Genomic DNA, 16340 nt, shown 5'->3' with positions numbered 1-16340 from the left:
ACTCCCCACCCCCACCAAAAACTAATAGCCAGATTCTCGGGTGCCACAGTATTTTTGTGCCAAATTTGGTTAAAATCGGTTTAACGGTTATTGAGTTATCGTGTTACAGATGGACAGACAGACAGACAGACACCATGGAAATATTTTGTATTTAGTTCATTTATGATTTTTATTTATTTTTTGTGCCGATCTTAATAGCCTACCATACCTATTGGTATGGTCGACTAAAAATGATTTATAAAAAAGGTTATTTGAAAATAAATGAGTTAAAATGAGAAACATCTTAAAGTGACAGTTTTGAAAAAAATCCAATATATATATTGCAATTTTCTAGAAACTTTTAATGCAAATTCAACCACGATCACCCTATATATCATCGGTTTGGCATTTAACCGGTTAATAGCATATCAGCCTGGTAAAAACACATAAAAGTCTCATTCTCGGTCTCAGTTTCAAAAGTCGCACATAATAATCGTTTAACAAATCTTTTGAACAAGAACCGCAGAAGAAATATTTCAACCTGACGAAAATAATTTTAGAAATATTCCGTTTGGGTAGCTTTCTCTTGTGAAACAGATCGAGTTCGCGACCACTAAGTATTTTTTTATGATTGTTGTATAATATTTTCCACAAAATACCTAAGCGCTATAAAAATAACCTATTGAGCTTTTTGTCACCTTCGGTGTCTAATATTAACCCGAGGTCAGTTTGCATGAGCGGTGGTCGTTTGCCAGATCAGTACTGCATGCTTTTTTAAACACGGTTTTTTTTGATAATCATAATGGATAATTACAACATTTTCAACAATATAATAACTAACGATTCATATACTATATTATAACACAGGGTGTTCCAGGCTGAACGCGCGTTAGAAGTTTCTAGAAAACTACAATATTTAGATCGGATATTTTTCGCACATCATTGTTTCAAAATTAGATCTATTGATTAAAAATATTTTTAATATGGCGGCACTTCCGGTATTTCCAGACAGCTATTATTTTCTTATTTTAAATGGGTACCCCCATTTTTTATTATATATTTAAATTCTTTATAAAATTTTATGAATTCTAATAACAAACAAAACAAATAAACAACGCTTTATTGTGCAAAAAGCCAAAACAGCTTCATCGACAAAGCAATCACAAAACAAACAAAAGCACAAAAAAATATATACAAACAACAAAAAAAAACAAAGAAAACTCTATATTTTACATTAACCGTTTTTGAGAAAAAAAATTTGAAGGAAAATAACTGCCTGTTAAAAAAAGATTGTACAGGGTGGGTCAAATTCGACGCTTTTAAATGGAAACCCCCTTTTCTATAGGAGATAGATAAAAACTAATATCGGTGTCTGGAGCTCAATTTTTGTCAAAAATATGATGGTGAAAACCGCATATCGATATCTGTTACCGTTTCGGAGTTACGGGGTGTTTCTCAAAAATATGCATTTTTAACAAATTGCTGCACAATGCTTTTAACAACTTTTTTGCTATGGAAAATTTTGTATTTTTATTAAAACATTTCCAAAGCACCTTTTTACGTAGAATTTAATGGTTTAAGTATAATTTTTTTAAAATTAATAATTCAAGAATTATCAACAAAAAATTTGATTTTTTATATGGGACACCCTGTATATTTTTAACTTATTGAAAATAATTTAAAATTACCTTTCCAAAAATATAACATACTTGATACTTTGCTCGATTCCTCTTCGAGATATAGAGTATATAAAAATTCGCCAAAAGTAGGCTTTGAACGGCACCGGCTGTAATCCAAAAAAAATCTAGCTGTGAGCGTCAATTAAAACGAACATTTTATTTGCTATGAGAGATGCAGAATTCTATAACAATTTAAAATATATTTAACCAACATCAACACATTTAAACTATATCTAATAACAATAAAAATAAATAGCAAACCAAGACATGATATTTTGCTACAGGTGTTCGACATATCAACCGTCTTCTGTTATGGACAGACAAGGCAGTTTTTGAACATTTCTCGCGGAATTCATTAATTCAGTGGGGGTGAAAAATACCCTCTCATAACTGCTAAGTATTTCTAAATCTTGTCTAGATTATACGGAAGAATAAGGAATCTTTATTCTTCCGCAAATATATCCATAGGATTAGATCCATGGGCCCTAAGTCAGGCGGCATCGACGGCCAACGGCTGGGATCTTGGTTAGCTATTCAATTATTCTTGAAATTGGCTGCAAAAATTTGCTGATAACTTCAGCGTTCTGAGGCGGTGCGTCGCGTCGTCTTGCTGGAAAAATATGTTTTCGAGTTCCATTAAGGGCATATCATCAATAAGGGGTCCAACTAGTTAAAAGTGGCGAACTTTTAAAAATTCTGTATTTCGAAGGAGATTATAACAAAATATCAAGTGTGCTATATTTTTGGAAAGGTAATTTTAAATTCTTTTCAATTAATTAAAAATATAGAGGGTGTCCCAAATAAAAAATCAATTTTTCTGTTGATAACTCCTAAATTATTAATTAAAAAAAAATATACTTAAACCATTAAATTCTACGTAACAAGGTGCTTTAGAAATGTTTTCATAGAAATACAAAATTTTCCATAGCAAAAAAGTTACAGCGATTTGTTAAAAATGCGCATTTTTGAAAAACACCCCGTAACTCCGAAACGGTAACAGATATTGATGTGCGGTTTTCACCATCATGTTTTTCATAAAAATTGAGCTCCAGACACCGATATTAATTTTCGTCTATCTCCTATAGAAAAGGATGTTTCCATTTAAAAGCGTCGAATTTGACCCACCCTGTACAGGGTGGCGCCTCTCATACGACGCGGAGGCTCCAAGGAGAACGACAGTTTGTATTGAAATTTTGTATCGCACTTTCTAAAGATATAGAGAGTTCTACAGGGTGTCCCCAAAAAAAGATACATATCAAAGTTGTGCTTTTTGTAATAGAACACCCTATATATTAGTTGATATTCGGATTCTGGGAGAAAAATTAAGATGAGTTTTATAAGAGAAGTATACGACTAATATGTAAGGTTTTTGACATATTTAACCTTTTCTAGAAATAAAGAACAATTTTTAAATTACAATAAAAGCTACCTAAAGTGGAATTTACCCGGTATAGCCCAATATGTAGTTAAATTAACTATTGTACTTTAAATAAAATTAAAACTTGATCCAAAAAGTTATACAGGGTGAGACAAAATTAATACTGAACATTGGTCACATTTAAAAGAATGATACTCTTTTATTTTAAATGGGATAACATAACATAAAGAGGAACACCCAGTATATTATTCCGATATTCAATGGAGAATTATTGTCTCTTCAAAATACTATTAAGGTTGCCTACCCCTCAAAGAAAGATTTTCCTAGATATTTTAATTTACATGATTTGATCTGAGTAGATCTTTATTTTATGATAAAATCTAGGTGGCTGTGATATGTCTGACGTTACTTCAACATAGATGTCTAATTAGTCCAACTTTAACAACTAGTTATCATTATGTGTCCGTTAAAACAAAAAAAAATCCTCACATATTTGCCGAAAATGCAAACATCCTACATCAGAGAGAATTGATATGATTCTATTACTTGGTGAATGCAGTGTGCAAAATTAAATTGTTTGAATGCCATACAATATTGGCCGTAGCTGTCATGGAATTGAAAGATAAAAAATTATCACAAATATTTTTTTTTCAAATGGGAACCTACTCGGAATTCGTTACTTTTTGATTATACATGTTACTATACTTAAAATAAATCGTTTTTAAGCTATTTAAGATTTAGTGTTAAAGCATATAACATGACTCCTCTCTAAGTGGATATGATGATCACCATCCAATAGCATAGACTATCATCATCATCATCATCATCATTTTCAGCTTATTCAACCATTTTCAATTATGGCGTAGCCCCTCTCACATACTCTCTTTGTATTTGGGCCCATTTTTGTCTATTATTGGCTATGCGGGCCCAAGTTATCCCTACTAATTTGCAATATCATGGTCCCATCTCAGGTTCTGTCTTCCTCTAGGTCTCTAAATTCCTCGTGGATATCATGCTGTAATTTGTATGGTCCATCTGTTGTCTGTTCTTCTTGCTAGATGTTCTGCCCATTGCCATTTGAGGGATTTGACTCTGTGGATGACATCTATTACATGGGTCTTTTGTCGTATCCACTCTATTCCTTTTATAGCCTTTCTGGGCTATTCCCAATTAATTCCCAGTCAATATAGACCATATTCATAAATTTTATATGCAGTGTCAATCAAAAGTCAAAGATTTCGTAATATTTAAAGGCGTTGAAAAAATGTTTAAGAGCTTGCCAAATTAACGACACGTGTTTTTCTTTCATCGCACTATTTTGCAGCATACTGAATTGCTCTATCAGTGGGGATTTTTTAATTTGGCAAGCAAAATAGTACGTTTACGGAGTGTCGATACTGCTTCCTCGGCTCCCCTTCGTATTATTCTGGATAATAGCGGCAGATCTGGCCGAGATCCAACTAGGTTCGAACAAAATAATGTCAAGTTTTACGTGGCACGGATTTATTGTGTCGCAGTGATTGCAGACATTGCGTTGAGGTAGAAGTGTTGAGAATATAGTGCAGGTTTATTTAGTGGTTATTTACCACTATTTTCGACAAATTTATAATATATTAAATATAGATGACTTAATGAAAAACATGAATGTCGTGTGTAATGTGGTAACCGATGAAAACCTAATTTTAGTAATTTTACATGTTTGAGTTTAACTTAGAATCACAGATAACATAGTAAAACTGTTTTACTATGTTATTATCTGTGTTAGAATGTTCGTACGTAGAGAATATAGTGGGAGGGGAGTTAATGACTGCAACCTTTATTGTGTCCTCCTTTCTTGAGTTATAACTCATCATTACGTTCTATCCCTTGGTGAGCGGGCACTCAGAGTAGGAGGACTTGGTTTTATTTGCCTAATTTGTTCAGCTTTCTATGCATTCTTTGACCAGCCTCGAATTGATTGATACTGAGTTGATCGCTTTTAACGCTGCTTGACTGTCAGGATAAGGTGGCTATGTTAATAGCCTATCTATATACCAGCTAATGTTCGTATGTAAGATATAGGTTACAAAATTTGCGACCTATTTTTCAATGACCTCTTGTAAACCCATTGAAATAAAACCTCGCACTCACACACACATTTAGTTTCCGTAGAAATAGAAAATTATGATCATGTAAATAATATAAAAATATTTAAAAGTAATTTAATACCCTGAAAGTAATTATATATCGAGAAATTATAGTTACTCGTTCCTTGTTCCTATAGTTACTCGTTGAATTTGACATTTTATGTCAGTTTAATAATAGATTACGATTATATTTTCATACTTTTGTGCTTAGGCGTAAAAATGCTTTACTTTTATGCCTAGGCATTAAAATTACTTTTTATATTGTAATAGCGTTGCAAAAATTAATACTTTTGTGACGTTTGAAAACAAAAAACATTTATTTAAAAGTTTTATAACATGTCTAATTAAACTTGGATGAAAGGAATATTAATAATAAAACTACGGGTTGCTGTAGGTAATTTTCTCAGGGAAAATGCGTAAACAAAAAATACTTTTTAGGTGAAAAAAAATCACAAGGGCAATTTTGGAGCAAATTGTCCTTGGAACGAAAGGACTGTGCTTTTCAATAAAGGACAGGTCGCAACCCTAGCTGCAACATATGCATCATTCCATTTAAGTGACCAACTCTTATACTACTGCAAAGATTACTTTCGTAAAAAACAAAACACTGTAAGACATAGAATACAATCAAAGACCGCTATACATAATGAAGTTTTGACCCTATAGAGAAATGTCTCTGAGGCAAAGCTATTCTTCATATTATTTTGTTTTTCTCATACCGACTCATTGAACAAATATTAAAGTTTTATTTTTGCTTTAGTACACCCTGTATATTAATTTGAGGTTTTTCGTATACATTACATGTTGACGTGAGCAATACGAATTAATCGCTAGCTGTTAAATTGCTACATTGTATATGTGCACTTAAATGCACGTCTTGGACTGTAAATACTACTCTGTTTCGCTAATTTAATGTTAAATAAATTTTTATTGTTAATGCATTGAAATTCCACCAGTATAAAAAGAAATAAAATTGTTTATTACACTATTAAATAATTATATCTGACTGATTTATATAAAAAATAAAGATTCTTGTATACAGGGTGCAAAAAATTCGAGGTACGAGCATTGGTATCTCGGAAACCGTAATATATACGAAGATGGTTAAATTGGGGCAAAGTTGCGTTTTCGGATGTTCACCAAGATGCCATCGAAAAAGTTTTAAAAATATCAAGGATTGCTGAGTTTTTTGGAAAAAAGTGATTTTTTCAAAAATCAATTATATTTTTTCCTGTCGTTAATTTTTAGAAAATCAAAAAACTAATTGCACATTCTCATAGCCACTTCATTAGAACTATCTGATAGTATTTTTAGATTTTCAAATTAGCTGATAATTTGTGAGATACAGAGGCCAACTTAATTTTTTTAAATACGGACATGCATTTTTTATTTCAGATTTTGAAAGAGCTCGGTCTCCTGAGTACAATGATATGCCACACATAATTTTATTTTGTTTTGACATCGGAACACGATTTATTTAAACTAATTTCAAGTCCGGCTCTGTTTTTTTAAATATTTAATCTATTCATCATTACAATATTGATTAGCATTCAAACTTAACAATGACGTGGGGTAAAACATTGAATACGGAAAAGCAAATGCAATAAAATAATATAATATAATTAATACAAATATAATATAATTAATACAAATATAATATAATATAAACAATCAAATCATTTTCCCGAAACATGGACTGGAAATAGTAGAGCAGTATTAGTCCAGCGAGGTAGTAGACATTAGTCCAGCGAGGTTCCTGGACCTGTCACCAAGGGGCAGGCGGGGCATTATTTGTCGTCAGTATTTTGTAGAAGTGAAATTAATTCATCTCAACATTTACAATAAAGAGTTCAAAATGCATTCGGAAGTATAAAAAGAAAGTTCAAAGAGCTATAAATAAAATTGAACGAAAAATAAATTTGTGCAATAGGGAGGGTGGTAACCTTTTCGAACATGTAGAACATTAGAAATTAGTTTGTAGAAGTTGATTTATTTATAATAACTACGATTAATATTATGCATATTATTAGATCGCACACTGAGATTTCAAGTTCACAATAAAAAAAGTTAAAAATGATATCTTTAAATTTCTGACCTGGATATTATTTATTTGAATCTTCCAATTGGCTCGATTTTCCTTATTCAACGTTAATTAGCGCTGATCAATATTGTTACGATGATATAATCAGATTAAATAATTTAAGAAACCAGAGTCGGACTTGATATTATTTTAAATATAATTAAATAGTCTTGTTGCTGTTAAGGTACCCAAAACAAAAAAAAGTATAAAGTGTGGCATATCATTGTATTGAGAAGACCGAGTTCTTTCAAAGCCTGAAATAAAAAATGCAGGTCCGTATTTAAAAAAATTAAGTTGGCTTCTGTATCCCACAAATTATCAGCTAATTCTAAAATCTAAAAATACTATCAGATTGCGCTAATAAAGTGGCTATGAGAATGTACAATAAGTTTTTTGATTTTCTAAAAAGTAACGACAGGAAAAAATAAAATTTATTTTCAAAAAATAATTTTTTTTTTCAAAAATCTCAGCAATCCTTGAAATTTTTAAAACTTTTTTAATACCATCTTGGTGAACATCCCAATACGCAACTTTGCCCCAATTTAACCATGTTCGTATCTATTACGGTGACCGAGATACCAATGCTCGTACCTCGAATTTGTAGCACCCTGTATAATTAAGAAGAAAATTATGTTTTTTTTTAAATTCTAGATTGGAGTTTTTAAAATAAGGAAACAAAGGTTTTAATTATTCTATTATTGGAAGTTGGTTTCAGCAGAATATAATATACCGATCTGGTCATCGAAACTGTGTGGTGTGGATTTAACGTTTAAGACAGTGATGTAGACAGCCTAATGGAAAATCAAATGTATTAAAAAGAGATAAAAGTTGGGTTGATACATTTCTTCAATGCGGTATTGCCGGATTTTGTATCTAAATTTCAAACCGCACAAGTAGGCGTTTACGAAAAAAATTTTTCACAATTAGTTACTAATTTTACTACAGCTGTAATAGATTATATTAAGTTAAGATATAATATTTTCATTTTGGTAGTATACATGAAAGTTTATAAAAATAGCTTATTTTTTCTACGCACATTTTCTTATACATGTAAAAACCGGCAACACTGTATGCCGCCTTTTATTTTGTCTCTCTGTCTGTCAACCGTTAATTTATATTTCTCTCTGTCGCATGCATTAAAATACAGACCACGCGGATAAAGTGGTCAGTGCTTTCGTAACAAAATAGAGAAACAGGACCTAAAAAAATAACGAACGTACGGTCCAAGTATATGACATCTAGAGTTTGAGCACTCCAAAATTATTACCGACTGTTATTCTCTAGCCGTCCTTGACGTCGTTTTTTTTTTGATCGTATGGTATTATACGTACTACAAAAAAAGTTAAAACCAAGAGATTCATAGAGATTTCAATAACTCACCCCATGTTCTTCAGGTTCCAATATACACTGGGCGTCCAAAGGAAAAAGTGGTCTTTGTGGAGACGGCCGACTCGCCAGGTAAAAAGCTGAAGCTGCCGCTACTCCTGTGAGGGCCAGGGCTCCAGCGCCACCTCCGATGTACTGAAGGTATTGGTCCATGTTTTCCACTGGAAAAGAAACATAAAACTATAATAGGAATTATTTAATACTAGAGACATAGTCGGGGGTCCCGAAATAACGCGATTTCAATAATAAATGGTTCGTGTAATTACAGCGCCTATGATAAATTATGGGTGATTCTCTGAAAAAATGCTGATGTTAGTCACCCCGACCTTAAAGATCTATAGTGTCCCCCTTTCTTGAGTTATAGTGTCAGGGCTTTGAACAAAGCAAGTATCTGAGACGGTTTTATTGAGGTTAGTTCTACAATATCGTTCAAGCAGGCTTAAAAGCGATCAAATCAGTAACCATCAATTCGAAGTGTCGTAGAATGCCTAGAGAAGCTGAACATACTGGGCAAAGAAAATAAAGTGCTTCTACTCTGGGTACCAGCTCAACAAGGGAGAGAAGTTAATGAAAGAGCAAAAGCTTTAGAAAAAGAGAGAACGCTCCACTATCTGCACCAGAACCGTTCTGCTTCCCAAGTGGAAACCAGCTAAAAGCGGAACTCAAGAACCTGGAAGACTCCATCCGTAACCTGGAATGGGAATCCCCCAACGGTCTAAGGCACTAGAAGACATTTCTCAAGGCTAGGTATGGCTAAATAAGAAGAATCTTCGGATTGTCACGAGATTTTTAACAGGACACTGTCTCCTCAATGAACACCTCAGTAGATTGAAGCTAAAAAACAACGGCGAATGTATGCGGCGATTCTATGAGGAAAATGAGGAAACACCAGAACACTTCATCACCGAGTGCCCCGAGATGACAGCCATTCATGCCATAAACGCCGTACGACTGATATCGGAAATTGAAAACTAACACTAACCACTCTAAAACCGTTTCATATACTGTTTTTTTTATAGAGGTAGGAAAATACATTTGCGTATCTCAGAGCCAGATGATTGGCCTGGTACATATGTCGGACTCAGGTTTCAATACCGACTAAAAACCTCCTCTTTCTCCGGCCTCTGCAGTCGCCGCTGAAACCGTCGTTAGGCATTACTTCGCAGGGAGAGGATCTAGCAATTGCTCTTCCTTCCATTAATTGAAGTCAATCTTCTCTTCCTCTAACCGTTCTTGTTGCTGGCTCGTTTTCTCTCTATAGAACGCAGGTGTTGAAGCACTTTCGTTGTGAAAGTATTGGTCGCGTTCCAGGATGCCTCCAAAGAAAGAATCGCATCAATTAGTGTCTCTGGTTGAATTGCCTGTTAGAGGACAATCTCCAGCTAACTACGCATTTAGTAGAAACGTGGGCACACAAAGAACACGTGCTCCGCGTCTTCAGGAACTCCTGGACAGGAGGGGCACTCCGGGGAATCATCGAGCTTAAAACGATGAAGATATGCACGGAAGCAACTATGTCCTGAGATCATCTGTGTCAGGTAGTAGTTGACCTCACCATGTTTTCGATTCAGCGAAACATTCAACTGAGGTAAAAGACGGTACGTCCAACTACCCTTTGTTGCGGCCTCACAATGTACCTGCCATCGGCGTATGCTATGCTGCCGCTATTCTCTTCTGAGTGCATCAGAGCTTAGTGCTGACGATCCTTTTCCTCGATAAAGAAATGGCCTCTTCTCCGTTTTTCTTGTATTCTGATGGCGTCAGCCCAAACATAAATTCCATAAGCCAGTACCGCTACAGATACTGGCCTAGTCAAAGCCCTGAGACTGATGAGTTAGAACTCAAAAGGGACACAATAGGTCTATAAAGTCGAGGTGATTAAGTTCCCTCCTCCTATACAATCTACAACAACCAGTGACATCAAATAATAAAAGACATAAAAATTAACACTTAGAATGGAATCGCCCATATACAGATCGATAACGGTTTCCTGTGTTTCGGATTATTACTGTAGTGATGAGAAAATAATATGGATTTTTAATAACCCCGAGAGGGGATAAGGTCACGTGTTTAGTTAACGTGCATTTAGCTAACAATGGAATATAATAAATATATTATTTCTTAGATAAAAATAGGCATTCAGCAGACGTTGCATGCAACGGAGAAGCATCGTTGGATGTCAATCTGAGTGCTGTGTTTTCCAAACCAAACTAATTATTTTAATGGAATAAATAAATAGCCAACGAAATTCGAATAGAGTTTTCTTACAATGTTCAGTATATAGGATGTAGAATGTTTAGGAGGAGAGTTAATCACCGCGACCTTACAGATCTATTGTGTGCTCCCCTTTCTTGAGTTATAACGAATTATAACTCATCATACAGTCTCAGAGCTTTAACAAAAGCCAGTATCTGAGACGGCTCCACAGAGGTCAGCTCTCCGTCCTCGACATCAGCCATACCAAAGTTCATGGCACGAATGGTCGTCGTCTCGGCGCACTCAATGATAAGGTGTTCTGGTGTTTGCCCCATTTTCCCCACAGAATCTGCATTCGCCGTTGTTTCTTAGCTTCAGCCTACTGAGGTGTTCGTTGAGGACACAGTGTCCTGTTAGAAACCCCGTGACAATCCGAAGATTGTTTTTACTTAAATCAAGGAAAACCTTTGATTTTTCTCGGTCGTAAGTGGAACTTTTTCGAGTGCCTTAGACTGTTGAAGGACTGGAGGACACCTATTCCGGGTTACGGATGGAGTCTTCCAGATTCTTCAGTTCCGCTTTCAGTTGGTTCCCGCTTGGAAAACAGTACGGTTCCGGTCTAGTTAGTAGAGTGTTCGCTCCTTTTCTAGCTAGATCATTTGCTTTTTCATTGCCTTCTATTTCTTGGTGAGCAGGTACCTAGAGTAGGAAGACTTTATTTTCTTTGCCTAATTTGTTGAGCTTTTCTAGGCATTCTTTGACCAACTTCGAATTGATGGTTACTGAGTTGATCGCGTTTAATGCTGCTTGATCGGATAGGATGGCAATGGCATGGCCCATTGGTTCGGAGTATTGTTTTCGGTCTAAATACTCTTATCCCTGTCCCTGTTTGGTTTTAGAAGCATCAGTATACCACGTTATGGTATGGTCTTTTACATGCTGAGTAAACGTTTCTTTCCTTCCAGTCCTTTTTATTACTTAATACTACAGTGAGGTGTTTCTCAAAGTTGTAAATTCTTGGTATGTCATTCACTGGGAGTTGCATTATATCCATCAAAATTTCGAAATGTTTTATATAAGTAACACTCCATATCTGTTTCTTTTATTTTAATATACTTTTGATTGATTTATTAGAAAAGAAAATTTACGCTAATCCTCGAACACCTTACACCAAAACATTGTATTTTAGTGTATTGTACATTTTTAGCTCACTCCTAATTAACAACAGTCAAAACATTAGTTTTAATCATTTAATGATCTTGATACCATGGTTAGCGAAATGTGGGTACTGTAGAGGATTTGTGTATTTGAGACATGAAAGTAATTATTTAAAATTGTATTATTATAATATATTTTCAGTGTTAAAATCAGTGTAAAAAGTAATTTAAAAAAGTACCTTTAGAAATCCAATTATTCATGATGTTCAATGTCCAAAAATTCTCGTTTTCTACATATTTCATTTTGAATGTAAGCTGTCTTTAAGATGTCTCGTGCTACTAAGTTCGTCTCTTGATATGTGAACAACTAAGCATTAATGTTTCAAAAGTTCTTAAACCGTTAACAAGTTGAAAACAAAGGTTCAAAACATTTTCTTATAAAATTGACATTGACATCAATAGAGATTTTGACATTATTAATGAAAATCACTTTTCTAGATGACACGCGATAACGATTTTGGCTTTACTAAAATTTAATCTAACATTAACACAACGTACAACTTTTTTTTTTACTTAATTTGTCGCGTCTAGGTGGTAAATAATTAAGAGTCTTAATTTATAAAATACACAACTATTATTTAATATTTATTTAGATCTGAGTCATATTATAACACTATTGTGCTGTCAGTTTATTTGTCTGTAATAACATTTCAGTTTTTATTTAATAATTTTGTTTTCTTAAACATTAAAACTAATTAGCAGCTAACTGGTAACTTAAATGGGTGTTTATTAATAAAGATTAAAAATCACCTATAATATTCACCCACAAAATAATGATTTTTTTAGAAATATAGAAACATATTCACAAAATAAAAATGGTTCTATAGTCGAACCGTACAATAGGTATGAAGTATTTTTTTGTTAAATTTTTTCATATATAACTCAAACTCGTTTAATTTACTTTTTTATGTAATTAATTACATTTTCTTCTTGATTTAGTCTAGTATTTTTAGAAATAATAATTTTCAAATTATTTGTTTTTTATACCAGGATAGACAAAACGTAATTTAAAAGTATTATATAATATGGATAATACCGGGTGCATCTCAAAAGTGGCTCATCCCCTATAACTTTTTTATTTTTTCAGATAAAAAAACGAGATTTGGTATGTTAGTATATGACATAAATTAGGATTCATTGGTGTATTCAAATGTTTTTGGTCACTTCCTGTTTCACCGGAAATGACAACTTTTGATTTTTAAATAGCACCCTTGGTATATTTTTACTTTATTCGATAGAAAATGACATTCTGAATAGAATGTCATATCATATGTCAACTTTTGACATTCTCGCTTAATAAAAAATTGTATTTTAAAATTCAATCTAGAGTGCGATGGCTATGTTAAAAACAGAAATTCTTCATCAAGGAGCCTTGGAAAAATAGATTTGATGGTCTAATGTTTTTAGTGTCTTGTCCTGGCCAGTTAGAAAATGCTAAAATCGTATTTTTAAAAATATCTCAATTTTTTCAAATGGAACGAGGGTGACTCATTAGCATATTTGGAAAAAGCATTTTTTTACGAATAATTTGAAACCACGCATTTGGTATTTCAAGTAAAATTTTCGTTACGAACCGCAAGTTATAATTTCAAAAAAAACATATGCGTAAATGTCAAAAGTTGACATATGATATGTCATTCTATTCAGAGTGACATTTTCTATCGAATAAAGTAAAAAAAAATCCCGGGGTGCCATTTAAAAATCAAAAGTTGTAGTCATTTCCGGTTAAACCGGAAGTGACCGAAAAAAATTATTGAATGCGTCAATCAATCCTAATTTATGTCATATACTAATATAACAAATATCGTTTTTTTCACTAAAAAAAAATAAAAAAGTTATAGGGGTGATTAACTAAATTATACATTTTTCTTGCATTTTAGCTTTTATTTACTACTTGTCAAAGATTAGATGTCAAAGAATTTAGATACGTTAATTTGACTTACCTGCTTCAGTAGCGTATCGGATGTTTGTGTTAATAAATACTTATTATAACTAATCTATTTTTATTAGAATTATATATTTTTATAACAATTTTAATAACTACCAACATTTATTCACAACGTAAAATAAAACAACAAATTATTGAGTTGGAAAACTGAACCTTTCTCAACTTTAAATAAATGCGTTCAGTAATGGGAGGATGCAGATTGATATTAAGTTTATTATTTTATTTTGTTTACAAGCTTGTTATTTGCTCGTAACATGCACATAAAGTGGCATTGTCCGTGAACTTTGATTTAATCTCGAGATTTGTACCGTTATTGCAGTACAATTTTTTAATGTTCGGTATTTTTCCTTCTTGTGGGTTGTTGGCAATATAAGATGCAAAAACTTGAACTTGAAAACTGAAAGTCTCTTATTTTGTTTAAAGTCCATTCTGTGAATTATTAATTATTCTTTTATAAAATAATACTAATGAGAGACACTATATATTTTGTGAAGGGTATACGGATGTTGTAACAATAAAAATATGAGAAAAATATATGGTAACAAAATTTATTGTAAAAGGCTGGAAAATATTTTCCAATCTATTACAATAAATTTTCTGAAGTTTAAAATAAGTAGTGATGAACAAGACTGGTCTTGGTCTTGCTTTTTATGAGACCAACTAGCGTTTGATCTGACCAAGACCAACACCGACCAAGTGCAAGACTTTCGCAAGACAAAGACCAAGCATGCAAGGCTTTTGCAGTCTTTCATTTCTTGTTCAACTTTTGTATGATATAAGAAATTACATATTTGTTCAAAATTAGTGTATTACTACACATTGCATTGTAGGTATATCGTAAAACAGGAAATTGTAGAGAGAAACAAGCCCTATAACATAGGATACAACATTTTAATGAACAGTGCTTTCTATAAAATCAATAAAATGAAAAATATACGAAATAATATACATGTACTGATTTCTTTCGAAAATCGGCAACTATGAAACTATGAACCCTTCCCGGACACAAACGGTACATTGTGAAACAGAAAAATGTAGAGAGAAACAAGCCCTATAACATAGGATACAACATTTTAATGAACAGTGCTTTCCATAAAATCAATAAAATGAAAAATATACGAAATAATATACATGTACTGATTTCTTTCGAAAATCGACAACTATGAAACTATGAACCCTTCCCGGACACAAACGGTACATTGTAAAACAGGAAATTGTAGAGAGAAACAAGTTCTATAACATAGGATACAACATTTTAATGAACAGTGCTTTCCATAAAATCAATAAAATGAAAAATATACGAAATAATATACATGTACTGATTTCTTTCGAAAATCGACAACTATGAAACTAGGAACCTTTCCCCGACACAAACGGTACATTGTGAAACAGGAAATTGTAGAGAGAAACAAGTCCTATAACATAGGATACAACATTTTAATGAACAGTGCTTTCCATAAAATCAATAAAATGAAAAATATACGAAATAATATACATGTACTGATTTCTTTCGAAAATCGACAACTATGAAACTAGGAACCCTTCCCCGACACAAACGGTACATTGTGAAACAGGAAATTGTATAGAGAAACAAGTCCTATAACATAGGATACAACATTTTAATGAACAGTGCTTTCCATAAAATCAGTAAAATGAAAAATATACCTTTCCATTTTCACAGGGTGAGTCTTAAAAGAAGTGCTAAATCTTTTCAGGGTTGGTAGAGCGACTAAAGAAATATATTTTCTCTTTACCGTTTTTTAAATAAGCCCAAAATAACCGAGTTATTTTACTTTGAAAATTTAAGAGAATTGTTTTTTTGCTTAAATTCTGAGAACCACTAGATCTTTTCTGGGTTTTCTTTCTTGTAAATTTAATCTACTACTTTGTTGCCACATTAATCAAGAAATTATGTTTTTTAACTAAAAATTAAAAATAAAGTCCACATTTTTTTTAAAAAAATTCCAAATTTAAAAAAAAATCGCAAAAAAAAAAACTGTAGACGTATTTCTGAGGTCGAAATATACTACCCTTAAAATATTTAGGTTTAAATGGCTTACAGTTGAGGGTTGGAACCTTTGGTGTTACAACAGCAAACTAAACCATTAATTTACCACATCAATCAAACCAAACCAAAACTAGCGACTAGCTTTTTGGTGTATTGTAGTGAATTGGTGTTTTATTTTGCTCTTAAAAATGGCTCTTTTTATGAAGGCATGGCCAACTATGGTTTCCATTTAAAAAAAAACATATGTTTGTATGATATGTCAAAAATGACAGGCTTTAGAAAAAAGCGGAAAACACAATCTCATTAAGGATGTGATTATCTACATTTTTTATGTGAAAACTTT

At 32.8% G+C, this 16340-nt stretch overlaps 1 protein-coding gene across 6 annotated transcripts in view; it reads right to left on the bottom strand.

Annotated features, from left to right (window-relative positions):
* Positions 1–16340, bottom strand: part of LOC115883060 (long-chain-fatty-acid--CoA ligase 6) — a 97838-nt gene that overhangs the window by 37466 nt on the left and 44032 nt on the right. For 5 of the 6 annotated variants that reach the window (XM_030901337.1, XM_030901341.1, XM_030901339.1 and 2 more), the window contains exon 2: positions 8623–8789. In XM_030901337.1, the coding sequence (XP_030757197.1) occupies positions 8623–8789 (167 nt within the window). Of the gene's footprint in view, positions 1–8622; positions 8790–12220; positions 12300–16340 lie in introns of those variants that run through there. The other variant, XM_030901338.1, reaches the window with a different exon arrangement.

The sequence above is a fragment of the Sitophilus oryzae genome, unplaced genomic scaffold (genome assembly GCF_002938485.1).
Source record: "Sitophilus oryzae breed Bouriz unplaced genomic scaffold, Soryzae_2.0 scaffold_1802_pilon_pilon, whole genome shotgun sequence".
Lineage (NCBI taxonomy): Eukaryota > Metazoa > Arthropoda > Insecta > Coleoptera > Curculionidae > Sitophilus > Sitophilus oryzae.
This window is presented reverse-complemented; position numbering and strand designations above follow the sequence as displayed.